Raw genomic sequence first — 20,418 nt, 5'->3', positions numbered from 1 at the left:
GCTAGTCCTCACAGTAGGTAGGGGGAGGCTTCAACAGTATATATGAGGAAATACCTTTTTTTAAATTTTAACTGACAAACTACATAGCAGGTATCTAAAATGAGTATTTTATAAAATATACTATTCCTTTCACTTTTTTACGTACTTGAAATATTTCAATACTACTCTTCATAAAGTATAAAGTAATTACCTTAAGATAAAACTATCTTTGAGATCAATAAAGAGGTTTCAATATTTCAAAGTATCACAAGGGCCTCTTGTAAGGTTCTCTCACTGTAAGATGACCACACTATCTTTTTCACAAAAACAACTACTTTAAGATTCAATGTATTTTAACTTAAGATTGTGAAGAAGAATGTTATAAAAGAAATTGTTTTACTGTTCTTCTAAATTAGCAATCCTAACAAGCACCAAAGGACAAAACTAATCCCTTTTTTTTTTTTAATTTAAGTTAAAAACCTTTGTGTTTAGGTAATGATATGCTGATATGGGACAGTGGAGGATGTTGTGCCTGTATGGGGTGGGGGAAAATGAAAACTCTACACTTTCCATTTAATTTTTCTGTGAAGCCAAAACTGCTCTAAAAAATTAAGTATACATTAAAATAAAAACCACTTTTCTGCATCAATGAATAGTATCAAGAAAGTAAAAAGACAATCTTTACAATGGGAAAAATATTTGCAAGCCATTTATCTGATTAGGGTTTGGTATTCAAAATATATAAAAAAATTCTTACACTAAAAAGGCACCCCAATTAAAAAACAAGCAAATAGACATTTCTACGAAGAAGATATGCAAATGGGCAACACACATATGAAAAGATGTCCAACATCACTAATCATCAGAATAATGTAAGCAAAACTACAATGAAGTACCACTTCACACTCATAAGAATGGCTATAATCAAAAAGAAAACTGGACAATAGCAAGTGTTGAAGATATGGAGAAACTTGAACACTTGTATATAGCTGTAAAAATGTAAAATAGTCACTGTGGAAAAGTTTGGCAGTTCCTCAAAAAAGTTTAACACAGATTACCATATGACACCACCATTCTATACCTATGTATATAGTGAACAAACTGAAAACAGGGACTCAAACAAGAATGTATACATAGCAGCACTATTCACAATAGCCAAACTATGGAAACAGTGCAAAAAAATCCACCAATGGATGAATGGATAAATTGTGGTATACACACAAAATGGAATATAATTCAGCCATAAAAAGAAGTGGAGTACTTGTAAAGGCACAATGTGAATATACCCCCAAAACATGATGTTAAATGAAAACAGACATAAGCAGACACACATTGTGCGATTCCAAGTTATATAAAATATGCAAAATAGATAAATTCATAGACACAAAAGGCAAATTGGTAGACATCAGGGGTTGGAGGAAGCAAGGAATGGGAAGAAACTGCTTAATGGGTACTGGAGTGATGAAATGTTTTGGACGTTTCTATATATATAAAATCCTAAGCAACCAGAACAACAGGAACAACTGGTCGCTATGAGGCGCACTGCGGGGGGCAAGGCTGGCCAGCCAACTTCCTGCGGTCCCTTCCCCCAGCCTGCCAACCTCCCTCAGCCCCTCCCCCCGGGTGGCCCAGGCACTCATTCACCCCCAACCCCGATTGGGGGCGGAGCCCACCAGCCAACCTCCTGCCATCCCCTCCCCCCAGCTGGCCCCAGCCCCAATCGACCCCCCACCCCAGTCGGGTGGGGCCAGCCAGACCCCACCCATACAAGAATTCGTGCATCAGGCCTCTAGTGTGTTATAATATTTATACATCAAAAGCAAAGTATAGTACTTCCTAATTTTAGTATAAAACATAAAAATTGCTAATCTTAAGATAATTTGAAAAGTAGTATAACACAGCAATTAAGTGCACAAGCGCCCAACCGGTGTGGTTCAGTGGCTGAGCATTGACCTATGAATCAGGAGGTCAAGGTTCAATTACTGGTCCAGGCACTTGCCCAGAATGCCGGTAAAATCCCCAATGGGGAGCATGCAGGAGGCAGCCGATCAATAATTCTCTCTCATCATTGATGTTTCTCTCTCTCTCTCCCACTCCCTCTCTGAAATCAATGAAAAGATACACATTTTTTAAAAAGACCACAAGTCACCCTAGCTGGTTTGGCTCAGTGGATAGAGCGTTGGCCTGCGGACTGAAAGGTCCTGGGTTCAATTCCAGTCAAGGGCACATGCCCGGGGTGCAGGCTCAATCCCCAGTAGGGGGTGTGCAGTAGGCAGCCAATCAATGATTCTCTTTCATCATTGATGTTTCTATATCTCTCTTTTCCTCCATTCCTCTCTGAAATTAATAAAAATATATTACAAAAAGAAAAGAAAAAAGAGCACAAGTCACTGACAGTCTACTAGCTGTGTTAAAATAGGGATAACAATAGTAGGTGCCTCAGAGTTATTATGAGGATTAAAAAAATTCCTATGTATATTATAAAGTGCTAAAATGATATTTGGCACAAAGTGATTATTAAATAAAAATTATTAGCTATTATTTTTTAAATGGGTTCCCTAATAAATGCAACAGAATATAAAATTACTTTTATTTTTTTTCTTCCCTCAATTTTTTTTAATTTAATAAATCTTTATTGTTCAGATTATTACAATTTTTCCTTTTTCCCCCCATAGCTCCCCTCCACCCAGTTCCCACCCCACCCTCTACCCTTACCTTCCCACCACTGTCCTCATCCATAGGTGTAGGATTTTTGTCCAGTCTCTTCCCGCAACCCCCATACCCCTTTCCACCCGAGAATTGTCAGTCCACTCCCTTTCTATGCCCCTGATTCTATTATATTCACCAGTTTATTCTGTTCATCAGATTTTTTATTCACTTGATTTTTAAATTCACTTGTTGATAGATATGTATTTGTTGTTCATAATTTTTATCTTTACCTTTTTCTTCTTCTTCCTCTTCTTAAAGAATACCTTTCAGCATTTCATATAATACTGATTTGGTGGTGATGAACTCCTTTAGCTTTTTCTTATCTGTGAAGCTCTTTATCTGACCTTCAATTCTGAATGATAGCTTTGCTGGGTAGAGTAATCTTGGTTGTAGGTTCTTGCTATTGATCACTTTGAATATTTCTTGCCACTCCCATCTGGCCTGCATGGTTTCTGTTGAGCAATCAGCTGACAGTCGTATAGGTGCTCCCTTGTAGGTAACTAACTGTTTTTGTCTTGCTGCTTTTAAGATTCTCTCTTTGTCTTTTGCTCTTGGCATTTTAATGATGATGTGTCTTGGTGTGGTCCTCTTTGGATTCCTTTTGTTTGGGGTTCTGTGCGCTTCCTGGACTTGTAAGTCTATTTCTTTCACCAGGTGGGGGAAGTTTTCGGTCATTATTTCTTCAAATAGGTTTTCAGTATCTTGCTCTCTCTCTTCTTCTGGCACCCCCATAATTTGGATGTTGGTATGCTTGAGGTTGTCCCTGAGGCTCCTTACACTATCTTCAAATTTTTGGATTCTTTTTTCCTTTTGCTTTTCCGGTTGAGTGTTTTTTGCTTCTTTGTATTTCAAATCTTTGACTTGATTCTTGCATTCCTCTAGTCTGCTGTTAGGTCTCTGTATAATATTTTTTATTTCAGTCAGTGTATGTTTAATTTCTAGTTGGTCCTTTTTCATATCATCAAGGGTCTCGCTAAATTAATCGGCCTTTTCTAGGAAATTCTTGAAAAACCTTATAACCGTGGTTTTGAACTCTATATCCAGTCGTTTGCTTTCCTCCATTTCTTTCGTTTGTGATCTGTTTGTCTCCGCATTTTCACTGCTTCCCTGAGTTGGTAGAGTAGCTTTGTGTGCTAGGTGTCCTATAGGGCCCAGTGGCTCAGCCTCCCCAGTTACCTGAGGTGGACACTCTTGGTGCACCCCCTTTGTGGACTGTGTGCACAGCCTTGTTGTAGTTAAGTCTTGATTGTTGTTGGTATCACTGGGAGGAATTGAACCCCAGGCCAACTGGCTGTGAGGATCAGCTGTGTCTATGCTGGGAGAACTTCTGTGCTGGAGACAGCCTTATGGGACAAAACTTGCAAAATTGCAAAAGCCTCTGTGCTCAGCTTAGATAGGGCGGAGTCTCAGGGCAGACCAGACAGCCTTGGCTTCCCGTCAGCCCTGCCTTATGAGGCCCCTGGGTCTCAGTGTCCCTTGGTTAATCGCTGCAAGCACCTCTGAGAGAAAGCCACCCTCGAGTTTTGCCCGCTGCCAGTCCAGTTTCTCCCCCAATGAATCTGGATTCCCAGATTCTCGCCCGGAACTGGAGTTCTTCCATCTCCCTCCCACTAGAGAAAGCCAGTGGCACTTAGCAGTCAGTCCTCTCTGCACGCCTCCAGACCTCTGCCTTTTGCGGCTCCCCTGAGTTTCCGTGAGCTTTTCTCTTTTTCCTGACAGTCCAGATCCCCCCCGTATGAGTCCAGGTCCCCAGGGTCTCACCCAGAACTGGGGTTCAGTGCAGTCCGAACTGGGGTTCAGTGCAGTCGGGAGCTTCCGTCTCCCTCCCGCTAGAGAAAGCCAGCCAGGCACTCAGCCGCCCATCCTCTCCGCGCACGTCTCCGTACCTCAGCCTTTTGCAGCTCCTCTGAGTCTCCGTGTGCTTCTTTCTTTCCTTCTAGTTGTAGAATTTCCACTCAGCCAGCTTTCCTGTGGTTCTGGATGATGTCCGTTTTGTCTTTTAGTTTTAGTTTTGAAACTGTTGTGCGAGGCAGCAGTTTAGGTGTTTACCTATGCCGCCATCTTGGTTTCTCTAAAATTACTTTTAAAAACGTTATCTGCTCTCTCTCCAAATCCGTCACCACGCCCTTCCATCTCTTCTTCATTTCTATGGTTTCACAGAATTCCCTTTAGAAAACATGGTGTGACTGGCATTCAGGACCTTCCACCCTACTGATAATCTCAAAATTTCTACTTTTTCTAAAGTAGCTCTTCCTCACAAAGAGAGATATCTAGCCTAGAAAGAGCATTCCACTAAAACAGCACTAAGGAACTAACACTGTCCCTAACAATCCAACTAGGGGAAATTTAGATCTTATCAAGAACTCACATGAATTCACTGCATTATAAACAAATATATTCAAATTATTTCACATTAAATTGTTTGGACACTATGAAAGTATATCAAACTCCATTCCATATTATTCTGTCATGCCTTTAATCTAATGAGTCAAGGTTCATATTATCAAACTAGTCACTAGCCCTAGCCAGTTTGGCTCCAGTGGATAGAGCATCGGCCTGCGGACTGAAGGATCCTGGGTTCGATTCCGGTCAAGGGCACGTGCCCGGGTTGGGGGCTCGATCCCCAGTAGGGGGTGTGCAGGAGGCAGCCGATCAATGACTCTCATCATTGATGTTTTTATCTCTCCCTCTTCCTTCCTCTCTGAAATCAATAAAAATATTATTAAAGAGAAAAAGTAGTAACTAAAAAATATTTTTTTACAAATAATATTATTTACAAATAATATTATTTACAAATAATATTATTTACAAACTAATTTTTATAGCACATAATGTAAAAATTTGTCCTCTAGAATTTACCTTTAGAATCATCTTTGTTGGACTCTTTATTCTGACAACTTTTTTCATTATCTTTAAATAAGATGGCTGGAACAAAAGCTTTTAAATCAATGAGGTTCTCATAGAAATTCCGAGCATCTTCATCTTCCCATATACCACCTTCCAAGTCATATTCTCCAGGTTTACCAGGTGTAAATATATCAATTCCAGGCCCATGCTCTACAAAAAAATAAATCACAGAGAATTAAAACTATTTCAGGTTAAGCATGCTAAACATCTCAAGATACTTGACATTTTCAATTTTATAACTAATGAATCTTGAGTGTTCAACTAACAGAAGCTTCTTCAATCAATAAGCACTCTGGACTATTCACATAACCATCTTTAACATCCAATCACAAATTGTTTTAGATAAAGCTCTAAACAAGGACAGACTAGAGGATAGCATAGGATAAAGATGATTTTCTCTTCAATATTTTAAGCAATTAATATGAGAGTAAGTAGCCACTTGATATATTAAGCCTACCTTCATGAAACTTAAAACCAAGATAAAAAATATATAACCCTGGACATTTCTAAAACATCCAGCTTCAAGTCTCCTCTTCTCCATTAAGCATTTTTTATGATTCACAATCCTCTTATATCATAATTATCTCCCCACAGAGACCATAAACCCTTAATTAAAAAGCATCTTCCATATGCACCCTTTTGTTCATTGCAGTGTAATTTACAAGAGCCAATATATGGAAGCAATCCAAGTGAACAAAAAAGTTGTAGTACATACATACAAAGGAACATTACTTGGCCATAAAAAAGAATGACATTTTACCCTTTGCAACAACATGGAGAGACCTAGAGGGTATTATGCTAAGTGAAATAAGCCAGTCAGAAAATAAACAAAACTGAAACAGACTCATAGACACAAAAAGTGGACTGGGGGTTGCCGGAGGGGAGGAGGTGAAAGAGGTAAAAAGATTAAGAAGTACAAAATAGCCCAGTGGATGTGGTTCAATGACTGAGCGTTGACCCATGAACCAGGAAGTCATGGTGAGGGCACATGCCAGGGTTGTGTTTTGACCCCCAGTAGGGGGAATGCAGGAGGTAGCCAATCAATGATTCTCTTTTATCACTGATGTTTTTCTGTCTCTCTCCTTCTTCCTTCCTCTCTCTGAAATCAATAAGAACATATTTTTTAAAAGATAAAAATAAAAAATAGCCGAAACCAGTTTGGCTTGGTGGATAGAGCGTCGGCCTGCAGACTGAAGGGTCCTGGGTTCAATTCTGGTCAAGGGCATATACCTTGGTTGCAGGCACATCCCCAGTGGGAGTTGTGCAGGAGGCAGCTGATCTATGTTTCTCTCTCATCGATGTTTCTGGCTCTCTATCCCTCTCCCTTCCTCTCTGTAAAATATCAATAAAATATATTAAAAAATAAAATAAAATAAAATAAAAAATAGAAGTACAAAATAGTTACAGGGATGTAAAGTAAGCATAGGGAATATAGTCAATAATCTACACTAGCCCTAGCCAGTTTGGCTCAGTGGATAGGCCATCGGCCTGTGGACTGAAGGGTCCCAGGTTCGATTCCATTCAAGGGCACATGCCCAGATGGCGGGCTTGATCCCCAGTGGGGGGCATTTAAGAGGCAGCCAATCAAGGATTCTCTCTCATCATTGATGTTTCTATCTCTCTCTCCCTCTTCCTTCCTCTCTGAAATCAATAAAAATGTATTTAAAAGATAATAATAATCTATACTAATAAAAGCACCAAAACAAGACATGCTGACAATTATAGATGACTAGAAACAAAAGTAGGAGATAAAGCAGAATCAAATGTTATCAGAAAAATGTGGACTAGGTGTTAAGAAATAAAGCAGGAGATTGGCTTGTAGATTTCTATGAAACCTACAACTTGTCCATCACAAACACATGCTTCTAATAACCAAAAAGATGACTGTATAAATGGACATCATGGGATGGCTAATAGAGAAATAAAGCGGACTACGTAACTGAAAGCAGGAGAAGCTGCATTCTCTCTGCCAAAACAAGACCAGGAGCAGACTGTGGTACTGACCACGAACTGTTAATTTCAAACAGAGTAAAGGTGAAGAAGAGCACTAAAAAAATAAAATGTAAATAACATGCCTGATGGATTTAAAGTCCACATTAAAAAAAAACAAAAAAAATTGGCGCCCTAGCTGGTTTGGCTCAGTGGATAGAGCGTCGGCCTGGGGACTGAAGGGTCCCGGGTTCGATTCCGGTCAAGGGCATGTACCTTGGTTGCAGGCACATCCCCAGTAGGGGGCGTGCAGGAGGCAGCTGATCGATGCTTCTCTCTCATCGATGTTTCCATCTCTCTATCCCTCTCCCTTCCTCTCCGTAAAAAATCAATAAAATATATTTTTAAAAAAAAAATTGGCACTGTTAAACTTCACTGGCCAAAAACCAGAAGAACAGTGAACTGAAACTGGAAATATTCCTAGGGAAGAATTAAGACAATGAAGGAAGAAAAAGGGGAAGGAAAAATTGAGGTGGTAATGGAAGAAATACTAAAAATTGTTAGAGACTGATGAAAGGCAAAAGTAAAAGGTGACAAAAGCAGGGTTAATATCCAGCATTCAGTTTTTCAACAATTATCACATAAAGATAAAGAGAAGGAGATAGAAGAGAACAACAAAAAAGGAAAAATAGATCTCTACCAGAGGATTAAAAAATTAAAGGGAAATTCAAACGTAGATTAGGAATGCTAAACAAACCAACAAGGAATTACACTATCTGACCAGGAGAGAAAAAAGGGAAGGTGGAAATAGTATACTGAAAAGCTATACAGAAGAGACAAAAGGATGACAGATACCTTTGAGGAAGATTACTGTGAGAAAGAACCTGTAATTCTAGAAAGTGAAGTGAAAGCTGCCCTCAGTGTACTGAGAAGAAATACATCACCACGGGTAAATGAAATACCAATGGAATTATTTCAAGACACAAGTGCTAAATCTGTTAAGATTCTAACAAGATATGGCAACAAAATGGCCTACAGACTGAGAACATTCAATATACAGGCAGTCCTTGGGTTATGTCAGACTCGACATATGTCATTTCGTGGTGACATTGCCATCTCCCATTTATTTATTAAAAAAAAAAAAAAAGTTCCGTCATTTTGATGTATGTACATATGTGCTTTGTTTTTTATTATTTATTTACCACAAGTAAAGGTCAGGAATTGTTATCTTTCTTTTAAATTTTTTTTACTGTTTCACTTCATTACTGCTGTGTATGTGCTGCATGTGAGTGACGTACGTGCTTATGTAAGTGGGTTCTGACTAATGGCGAAATCGAGGTACATCGCGCCGTAGAAACAGATCTCGGACGTAACCCAAGGACCTACTGTATAGCACAATCATCAAGAAAGGAGATGCCAAGGAGTACAGTAACAATAGCACCGTTGTTCAAATTTCCCATACAAGTAAAGTGATATGTAAGGTGATCCTATATAATAAAAGCCTAGTATGCTAAATGTCCAGTTGTCTGGTTGGCCATTCAACCAATCAAAGCGTAATATGCTAATGAAATGCTAAGGCCGCTCAACTGCTCACTATGACGTGGACTGACCACCAGGGGGCAGACAGTCAACTGGTCGACCAGTTGCTACGACGTGCACTGACCACCCAGGGGGCAGATGCTCGGACCGGTAGGTTAGCTCACTACTGGGGTCCAGCCAATCAGGACTGAGCAAGGTAGGCCGGACATGCCCTGGAGCCCTCTCATGGTCCATCCCCGGCTGGCCAACCTCCTGCATCCCTCCCCGGCCCCGATCATGCACCATTGGGGTCCTTAGGCCTGGCCTGCGCCCTCTCACAATCTGGGCTGAGGGACCCCCACCCCCAAGTGTATGAATTTTGTGCACCGGGCCTCTAGTACAATAATAATGGCTTCTACCTTACAGAAATGCCAGATGTTCAAGATGGATTCAGAAAACGAAAAGGTATTGAGATCTAATTGCAAGCATTTGCTGGATAATAGAGTGCTCCAAAGAATTTCAGAAGGTTAGTCTATGTGTCTTATACACTATAATAAAGGCTTTGATTGTGCTGATGATGAAAAGCTATGGGTTGCTCTGAAAGAAATGGGTGTGCCTCAGTATTTGATTGTCCTAATGAATAAGCTGTATCTTGAACAGGAAGTCACTATCATGACAGAATATAAAGACAGAATAATCTCCTAGAGGCAAATGTGTCATACAAGGTTGCATTTCAACTATTTGTTTAATCTCTATGCAGAACATATCACATGAAAAACTGGGCTAGACTCAGAGGAAGGAGGAATGAAAATTGGTAGAGTAAATAACAATAACTTAAGATATACAGATGATACTATCTTACTGGCAAAAAGTAGCAACGACTTCTGATAGACGTGAAAGAAAGTGCCAACGCAGGACTGCAGTTGAACATTAAAGACAAAAATCATGACTACAAAAAAAACACACAACTTTAACGTAGACAATGAAGTCACTGAAATTGTTAAAAATTGTGCTTACCTTGATTCACTTATCAATTCAAATGGAGACTGCAGCCAAGAAATCAAAGAAGGCTGAGACTCAAAAGGGCAGCAATGTTAGAATTAGGAAAGATCCCCAAGAGCAAAGATGTGTCATTAGAGACCAAGGGTAAGGGTCATCCACACCCTTCTCTTCCCAATTACTAGTAAAGATGAGAAAGTTGGACAATGAAGAAGTTGACAGGAAAAAACTGATTCATTTGAAATTCAGTGTTGGAGGAGAGCTCTACCAATACCTGGACAGCCAGAAAGATGAACAAGTGGGTCCTAGAGCAAATTAAGCCTGAAACATCACTGGAAGCAAAAATGACAAAACTGCAACTGCCCTACTTTGGTACATCATGAGAATGCAGGGTGCTTTGGAAAACACGAGTGCTGGGAAAAATAGAAGGCAGCAGGAAAAGAGGAAGACCACATATGAAATGAACTGACTCCATAAAAGCTATGGCCCTAGCCAATTTGGCTCAGTGGATGAAGCGTCAGTCTGCAGACTGAAGGGTCCCTCCCAGGTTCGATTCCAGTCAAGGGCACATGCCTGAGTTGCGGGCTTGATCACCAATGGGGGGTGTGCAGAAAGCAGCCAATCAATGATTCTCTCTCATCATTAATGTTTCTATCTCTCCCTCTCCCTTCCTCTCTGAAATCAATAAAAATGTTTAAAAAAGAAGCTATGGGCATGAGTCTATAGGAACTGAGCAGGGTGTTGAGAACAATACACTGAACATCACTCATTCAGAGTCACCAGGAGTTGGAGCTGGTTCGACGACACATAATACACACACTGTACAAATACTTCCTGTTAAAATTTTTAAGTAAATAGGATTGCCAAATAGTTTTAAGATTAATAATTTATTTCAAAAATAAAAAGATTACTAATTTATTAATATTTACCTACCTAACATAAATAAAATTATTTTATCAAGTAGTTAGTGTGACAGGTTAGAGCAATATATTAGAGAACCTACCAACTTAAGGACAATCAGAAAGGAAGTTTAAAACACCTTTGAAATAATATGAAAAATAACTCCTCTCATAAATCATAAACAGCCCTGGTAGGCATGCTCAGTGGTTAGAGCGTTGGCCTGCATAGCAGGTCTCAGGTTCAATTTCCAGTCAAGGGCATGTACCTGGATTGCAAGTTCAATCCCCACCCATAATCAGGGTGCATGCTGGAGGCAACCAGTCCATGTGTCTCTCTTACATTGATGTCTTTCTCCCTCTCCTCTCCCTCTCTCTCTTCCCTCCCCCGCCATTCCACTCTCTCTAAAAATCAATGAAAAAAATACCCTCACTAGTTGGGTGAGGATTATAAATAAGTAAATAAATAAATACATCATCATCATCATCATCATCATAAACAATTTATATCACAAACTGCAAGGTAAGATTTAGTTTTAAATAACAATTTAAGATAATATATCATTGAAAACAAACAGATTAAAAACAAGGATATAGATGTACTAGAATTCCAAAGGTCAAATGCATTTTATCATCTATCCTATATAATAAAACCCTAATATGCAAATGGACCAAATGGCGAAACATCTGGTCGCTATGATGCTCAAAGCAGATGCTGTCCCTGGTGGTCAGTGTGCTCCCACAGGGGGAGCGCCGCTCAGCCAGAAGCTGGGCTCACGGCAGCGCTAAGGAGCCCGGCAGGCGGGTGGTAAGGAGCAAGAAGTCCTGAACTGTGAGAGCCCCGGACTGCGAGAGGGCCTAAGCCAGCAGGCGGACATCCCCTAAGGGGTCCTGGACTGCCAGAGGGTGCAGGCCAGGCTGAGGGCCTCCCCGACCCAGGGAACGATTTTCGAGCACCAGGCCTCTAGTTTGGTAAATAAAGTAAATCTTTCTTTTTTTTTTTTTTTTTTTTTAAATATATTTTTATTGATTTCAGAGAGGAAGGAAGAGGGAGAGAGAGATAGAAACATCCATGATGAGAGGGAATCATGGATTGGCTGCCTCCTGCAAGTCCCCCACTGGGGATCGAGCCCACAACCTGGGCATGTGCCCTTGACCGGAATCGAACCTGGGACCTTTCAGTTCGCAGGCCGATGCTCTATCCACTGAGCCAAACCGGCTAGGGCGTGAATCTTTCTATAATTCAAGTATGGTTTACAAAAGGCCCCTTGGATATAAACCAAGGACATTAGTTACAAAAGAATTCAAAGGAACTCATCATAATATTATGAGTTTATTATTCTCTAAATTTAAAACCTTTTACATTCAGCAGAGCATTTTAAGTAGTTTTTCAAGGTTATTAGGTCTTATTACTACCACATTTACAAATTTTTAAAGGCATGTGAAAGGCTTAAATTTTCAATACACATCTGGCAAATAATACCCTTTAGTGATAGTACTTACTAAAAATTATAATATTTGTTTTTAAGAATATCTTACCTTCTGGTGTTGGTTTGTCTTGAGGAAGATCTGGCATATTTTCATCCAAAAGATCTGCTAAGGATTGAGAATTTGCCAGCAGCTTCTGATAAGACATAGCAAATTCCTCATACTGTTTATGTCTATCTTCACTTAGCTCCCCTTTAGAATGCAGAATACGCCTATTAAAAAAAATTAAAACTGATAATCCTATCAAAATGTAATGATCATGTAATGTTCCATATATCACACAAGCTTATTACCACAATATTCTTTGACAACATATTTTTATTATTTAACATTTTCAAGATATATCTAAAAATTAAAAATCTGTATACAATTCACCTAAGCAATTACATTTTTAACACTGGTTCTTCAAAGAATAAGTATGATTAATAATTATGCTGCAAACATAAAATTTAACATTATGCCACTAAGTAAAAATTATTTAATCTTATTACAGCCATACTCCCCTCAGAAACACAGTTAATCAAAAATACTTAAAATAACTCCTGACATAACCTAAATGAGTTCGTTTTCAAAAACAAGTTATACTAGTAGAAAGAACCAGTATCTTTAAACATTCACAAATATTTGAATCAACATTATCTTTTAGAAAAAGCACTTATCTTCCACATAGCCAATTCTTAATTTACTGTGCAAGTACTGGTTATTTATCCACGTAACAAATATTAACTGAACAATCCACTTAACCAAGCCCAGGTCATCTCTAGGAGCAGAGGACACAACTTCTCTTCCACTCTGCAAACAGTTTACTAATAAGCCACCCTTAATTAGAAATGCAAAACTATTGAAAATTTTCAAAATATATAAAGTGAAATAAAAATCTTACTATATTAGTATAGATGGTTGATATGTCTATAACTGGATCTAGTTTTTTAAATAATTAAATATTTATGTAGTAGTGTAACATTTGAAATTTATAAATCTAAATGCAAATATGACAGATTTCACAAAGTCAATTATAAATTATACAGTGATTTTCAAAAGCAATATCTATAAAGTTGTTTTAGCTCCTTGTTATTTGAGTTTTCCTATGAACAAGGAAGAAAATGCTTTAGAAGGTTTTTTGTGGTTATGTTCTTAAAAGTTACAAAAAATAAAGTAGAAAGACTATGCCTACATTTATTCACTCCTGCTTATTTGAAACAATTTCCAGACTTCCCCATCTTACTCCATTCCTACCTACTTTTGTGTAAATCTTGTAACATTCCAAATAACATTTTCTATTTTAAGAATATCGGTTCCCATTACAAGCACAAGATAGATCAATGTATATATATTAGTTACTATTCATTAACTCCAAATTTTTTTTCCAAAATATGGCCTATTAGGATCTAAAATGAGAAATTGTCTATCATTTTCTTATGATTTGATTAGACCATATAATTGTATGGACAGATTAGTAAAATATCAAAATAGTTAATCCATAATAACTAAAAAACATTTCCCTTAAAATGAAAAATACTGTCATAAATTAGTTTCTCTCTCCACTTATTTCAGACTAATAGGCAAAAACAAAGTTTCTTTTGGTTTTATGGTTAAATTTTAACTTAAAACAAAAATCCAAAGCATTTAAAAATATTGAAACTACGAAAGAAATGACTAACATTACTTTGAATGAGCTTGTTAGAACTTTCAATTACAATGTCATTTTAGAAGTTTAAAAAAGTCACTATAATTAAATAAATTAAATGATTTAATAAATACTACTCATATGTTCTGCAATGTATTATTAGGAAAAATGTTAATTAATAAAAACTTAAGTGTTTATGCTGAAGCAAATTATGTTAAAAGGGATAAGAATTGCCCTAGCCAGGTGGCTCAGGTGCTTGGAGTGTCGCATACATAGGTTGCAGGATCAATCCCCAGTTGGGGTGCAACTGATAGATATTTCTCTCTCACATTGCTGTTTCTCTGTCTAAAAAAATCAATAAAAGCATATCCTCAGTAAAAAAAAAAACACAACAAAACAAAAAAAACTAGTGGTGGACCTAATCTGGCCTATGGGCCAAAGTTTGCCAATCCCTGTCATAATTGGAGTTAACTGAGTTAGTATCATTATTAAATGTATTATAAATGAGCTCATTCTCTCTCATATCACATGATATGAAAAGCAATGAAACAATATTAATTCCAAGTCATATTCATTATAACAAAAATACAAGAAAGTGGCCCTTCACCCAATATATGTAAGAAATCATGGTCTGAAAATACCCGTAGGGTACATCAATCCTTGATTTCTGGAGTGTTTTTATATTACTAAAGCTGACAGAAAATAGCAAATAGTCCACTCTTAAATCAAGCATTTTCTCATAAATCTTGTTACTTCTTTTATTTTGTATACTGTTTACTATTGTTTTATAGTTTAAAAAATGAATTTTTAAAATGCAGTTAGCATACAAATTTTCAAATCGTAAGATGCACAAAGAGAAATTCTCATTGAAAAATCTTACTGGTCCTAGCTGGTTTGGCTCAGTGGCTACAGCATCGGCCTACAGACTGAAGAGTCCCCAGTTTGATTCCAATCATGGGCACATGCCCGGGTTGCGAGCTCACCCCCAGTGCAGGCATGTAAGGAGGCAGCCAATCAATGATTCTCTCTCACTGTCGATGTTTCTATCTTTCTCTCCCTCTCTCTTCCTCTCTGAAATCAATAAAAATATATTTTTAAAAAATTTCTAAATAATTAGGCAGGCAATATATTAAGAGTGAACTAACATTTATTGTATACTTACAATGAGCCAGATACTATTATTAAGTGCTTTCACACACATAAATTCACAAAATCTAGGACTTAAGCCCAAGCAAGTCTGGCTTCAGACTGTACTTACTGCCTTTCAAATTAAAATTATCTACTTGGTACTTAATACTGAAATTAGAAGGTCTCTCAAATGCATATGTCAAAGGCAAGCTTGCAATATATTGAAGGTGCTATATCCTTTTTTGGGTCCTTCTTTTGTTTGGATATGTCTTGGTAAGTACTGAGTGGCTAATGTAGTTACTAGACACTTTAAAAACAAGTACAGGTACTAAACGCAGATGAAGATGACTACTAAGGAAGATGTGTTTGTTTTTTGTTGTTTTTGGGGTTTTTTTGGATCAGAAGATGTGAATAATACAGTATGAAGAGGTAGGAAAGAAAGTGATTCTGTCACTTGCTAAATCACACTGGGCAAGCTCTTTAATCCCTAAATCTGATTTATCACATTCAAAATAGAGGTATTTCAAGGGTACTGTGATCATTTAAGAGCATAACATCAATATAAAACAGTATTTTCCTAAGGGGGAAAAAAAAGCCAGAGCCCACTGTTGAAAAGGCAAGAACCTCAATGCCAATATTATTTTGATCTTCTATTACTCAAATTAAAAAGAAAAAAAAAATCATCACAAGAACAGAAAATCCATTGTAGCTTTGACCTATGGAGTCATTCAAAATAACACAGAAGACATGGTTAAAATCTTGAAAAAGTAATCATGAAGCAGACCCATAAAAAACTCCTAGAGCCCGGGTGGTGTGGCTCAGTGATTGAGCATCAACCCATGTATCAAGAGGTCTCCAATTCAATTCCTGGTCAGGGCACATGCCCTGGTTGTGGGCGTAATCCCCAGTGGGGGGCGTGCAGGATGCAGCCAATTGATGTTGATGTTTCTCTCATCAATGTTTCTTTCTCCCTTCCTCTCTCTCTGAAATCAATAAAAACATATTTTAAAAATTAAAGAAAACTACTATGTTTTACTTTTCATCTCCTTTAGCACACTGTCAAATTTTCACAAGAGTAACTAAATTTCATGAGTATTAACTTACTTTTTCTTTTGGTTTCATTTTAGAATTTGGTTTTTTTATAATCTTGTGTGAAAAGAAACTAGAGCACAGTTAAAGACATAATCAAATATATATATGTATATATATATATATATATATATATATATATATATATATTTTTTTTTTTTTTTTTTTTTTTTTTTTAAATTTCAGAAAGGAAGGGAGGAGAGACAGAAACATCAATGATGAGAGAGAATCATTGATGGGCTGCCTCCTGCACCCTCCACACTGAGGATCGCGCCCACAATCCAGGCATGTGCCCTGACTTGGAAGTCGAACTGTGACCTCCTGGTTCATGGGTCGATGCTCAACCACTGAGCACGCTGGCTGGGCAAATATCCTAGCTAATAAAGAGGGAAGATGCTAATTGACCATCATGCTGTCCCCTCATGCTGTCATAAAGATGGCGGCACCCACAGCCAATAAGGAGGGAATATGCTAATTGACTGTCCCACCCTCAAAGATAGCGGCACCCACAGCCAATGAGGGAATATGCTAATTGACTGTCATGCCCTCAAAGATGGCAGCGCCAACAGCCAATAAGAAGGGGATATGCTAATTGACTGTCACACCCTCAAAGATGGTGGAGCCTAGAGCCACAAGATGGTGGCACCCAGTCCCCTCAGCCCCGCTGAGGCGCCTGCCTCCGGAGCCCCCAGTCCCCTCAGCCCCCCAGCTGCACAGGGCCGACCCAAGGCGCAGGCAAGCCTCGGATGGCTGCTGCCCAGCCGCCCAGGGCCAGCCTGAGGTGCAGGCAAGCCTCGGATGGTGGATGCCCAGCTGCCCAGAGCCATCCAAGGCTCAGGTAACCAGGGCCAGCCGAGGCTTGCCTGTGCTGCCGGCAGTGGTAGCAGCAGAGGTGTGATGGGGCATTGCCTTCGCCTGATTGTTGGGTCACCTCCCGCCCCTGAGGGCTGTGAGAAGGGGCAGCCCAGGCTGAGGGACCTCCCTCCAGTGCATGAATTTTCATGCACTGGGCTTCTAGTATATAGCCCCTGTGGTAGGGGGTGGGGAGTCCCTCAGCCCGGCCTACGCCCTCTCGCAGTACAGGACCCCTAGGGGTATGTCCGACTGCCAGCTTAGGAGTAGGCCTAAGCCAGCAGGCGGCCATCTCCTGAGGGGATCTTAGCGCTGCCGCAGAGGCGGGATAGGCTCCCACCACTGCCTCTGCGCTCGCCAGCCGTGAGCCCGGCTTCTGGTTGAGGGGAGCTCCACCTGTGGGAGTGCACTGACCACCAGGGGGCAGCTCCTGCATTGAGCGTCTGCCCCCTGGTGGTCAGTGCACGTCATAGCAACCGGTCGTTCCACCGTTCGGTCGATTTGCATATTAGGATTTTATTATATAGGATTTTTAAGTTCTCACCTGGGGACACATTTTTATTGATTTGAGAGAGAGGAATGGGGGTTGGGGGTTAGAGAGAGAGAGATTGATCAGTTGCCTCCTGCCCACATCCCAACCAGGGATCGAACCCACAACCTGGGCATGTGCTTTGACCAGGAATCAAGCCAGCCACCTTTGTGTATGGGACAATGCTCCAACTTAGCCACACCAGCCAGGACAATCTAACATTTTTAAACAACAATGTCAAAGTCACTGAATCAAAATCAGAGAATATCTACAAGAAGGTAACAATTTTAAAGCAGTTACAAAATTGTTAAAGCCCCTGAGTCTAATAAAGCACAATGACATAACATCTTAATAGTGCTTAAATACTACACAGTTTATCGAACAATCTACCTGTAAAGGTAAGGTACAACTTACTTGGAAGTAAAGTGAAAGGTAACACTATTTAATTTAAGGTCAATGTATAAGTTTCAGCATTAGTAATATCTCTTTAATTTGCATTAATAATAATAAAAAAACCTCCAGAGTTTAACAATGGAGGAAAAGCCTACATCCTACCTACATTTCTTTTTTTTAATAAACTTTAACGCAAATCACTTATTGCTGCTGAACTCTGTTTGCAATTATGAAGGTTATAATTCACCAGTATTGAAGAGAAACTTGCCACCATTCCCATCAATTAGGAGGGAAAAAGGAATTAAGACACTTCAAAATTATTCAGGCAAAAATTCTGACATTCCACTATACTGCAAGGAACAATTGTTACACAATTAACATTAAGTTATATTAGGTCATATTACTTCTATGAGAATAATATCTCAAAGTACAAAGTATATCTCAAGTATAGAGCATTGAATATAATACAAAATCTACCAAGCAAAATCTACCAAGTAAATTGGAAAATATTACTAGATGATGTTTTTAAATGTACAAATATTATACTCTCCAGATCACTTAACCAAAATGTATTTTTAAAAGTATTGTTTTAAGTACAAAAAGCTTATAAACTTAAATTTAATAGAATTCACCCAACCCTAGGGTCAGCTGTATCGATTGCTAATATATAAATCCCTCAGGGGCTTAGAAACAGAACTAGCTTTCTAATACCTATGGTATCAGCCCAGATAACATGAGAAAACAGCAGCTGGGACTCAGTGAGTCTCATTCAGTTACTGTACTGGCTTTCAATCATTCATTAATGTCTTTAAGAAAATATCAGAGATGTTTTTACTCTTTTTTTAATTGGTTGAACAAAAATTAAATATTGACTTTAATGAGCATAGACTAAGACTTCACAACCTAAGAATAGTGCCATCTCCCAAGTTACTTAAAATGACGAAGAGCACTTGGGATTTATAGACTGAAAACGGTATATTTGATTTTTTTTAAACCATCATTATCAGACATTGAATAAAGGCTTAAAATAATTTAACTGTATATGAGTCTTAAATATCCACTTAGATTACTAGCATTATCATGCTTAAGAGAAACCATACTGGGGGAAACTACTGCCCATAATTTATTCCCATGATGTAAAATCACCTCAAAACACCTACTAGATAATGATTAGGAGGGAGAAAATGTTGGAAACTGGTCATTTTAACAGTACACTGTAATATGCCCTCTTAGAAGTAAGGAGACTAACATTAGACCAAGTAGGGACTCTGCACTAATCCATTCTTCAAGTCTTCTTTGCTCAGTTAGGTATTTAAATCACTTTACGAGAGGCTGCTCCAAGTGAAGATATCCTAAAGCAGTGGTCAGCAAACTCATTAGTCCACAGAGCCAAATATCAACAGTACAATAATTGAAATTTCTTTTGAGAGCCAAATTTTTTAAACTTAAACTTCTTCTAACACCACTTCTTCAAAATAGACTCACCCAGGCCATGGTATTTTGTGGAAGAGCCACACTCAAGGGTCCAAAGAGCCGCATGTGGCTCGCAAGCCGCGGTTTGCCGACCACTGCCCTAAAGCGTGAGTTATTTATTGAGCCAAATGCCAATTATTTTCCATATTGTGATTAAGATTCTCACATCCCCCAAACTATTACATCTAAGTGGACAATCTCCCATGACAAAATGACTATTACACTGCTAAGATCAATTTATACTAAATAAATAACCTCCTCTAACAGGTTAATGGTTCTGTATTTAAATGTGTGAAAGTTTCTGGAGAAAAGCCACAAAACTATGCTCTTTAACACTACTATATCCTGCTGTACAAAATTCCCATGTGACTTGAATAATGAAAAAACAGGTCTGCTTATCAAGCTGCAAGTGACCAGTGGATAAGTACACTTAACAATACACATATAATCAATGTTCAAACTTATCATTAGGTTAAAATGCTATGCCAAAAACATCTAAATAAAGTTTACAAGAGATAAGTCTGAAATTAGGTTTAAAAAATTATTTCACTAGCTCAAGATGAAGAAATGGCTTGGCAACAGTTCATTTAAGAAAGTAGGCTTTAGTGCTCGCTTCAGCAGCACATATACTAAAATTGGAACGATACAGAGAAGATTAGCATGGCCCCTGCGCAAGGATGACACGCAAATTTGTGAAGCGTTCCATATTGAAAGAAAGAAAGAAAGAGAGAGAGAGAGAGAGAGAGAGAGAGAGAAAGAGAGAGAGAGAAAGAAAGAAAGAAAGAAAGAAAGAAAGAAAGAAAGAAAGAAAGAAAGAAAGAAAAGAAAAGAAAAGAAAAGAAAAGAAAGTAGGCTTTAGCCCAGCCAGTGGTTGAGCGTTGATCTATGAGCCAGAGGTCACG

The 20,418-nt window shown here is 38.6% G+C and overlaps 1 protein-coding gene across 6 annotated transcripts in view; it reads right to left on the bottom strand.

The window, feature by feature from the left end:
* Positions 1-20,418, bottom strand: part of UPF2 (UPF2 regulator of nonsense mediated mRNA decay) — a gene marked incomplete at its 3' end in the record, with an annotated part of 132,838 nt that overhangs the window by 98,864 nt on the left and 13,556 nt on the right. For all 6 annotated transcript variants that reach the window (XM_080643569.1, XM_080643568.1, XM_080643573.1 and 3 more), the window contains exons 4-5: positions 12,477-12,637; positions 5,548-5,745 (exon numbers count right to left, since the gene is read on the bottom strand). In XM_080643569.1, the coding sequence (XP_080499695.1) occupies positions 5,548-5,745; positions 12,477-12,637 (359 nt within the window). The remainder of the gene's footprint in view (positions 1-5,547; positions 5,746-12,476; positions 12,638-20,418) is intronic.

Source organism: Plecotus auritus (assembly GCF_963455305.1).
Source record: "Plecotus auritus genome assembly, chromosome: 1".
Classification (NCBI taxonomy): Eukaryota; Metazoa; Chordata; class Mammalia; order Chiroptera; family Vespertilionidae; genus Plecotus; species Plecotus auritus.
This window is presented reverse-complemented; position numbering and strand designations above follow the sequence as displayed.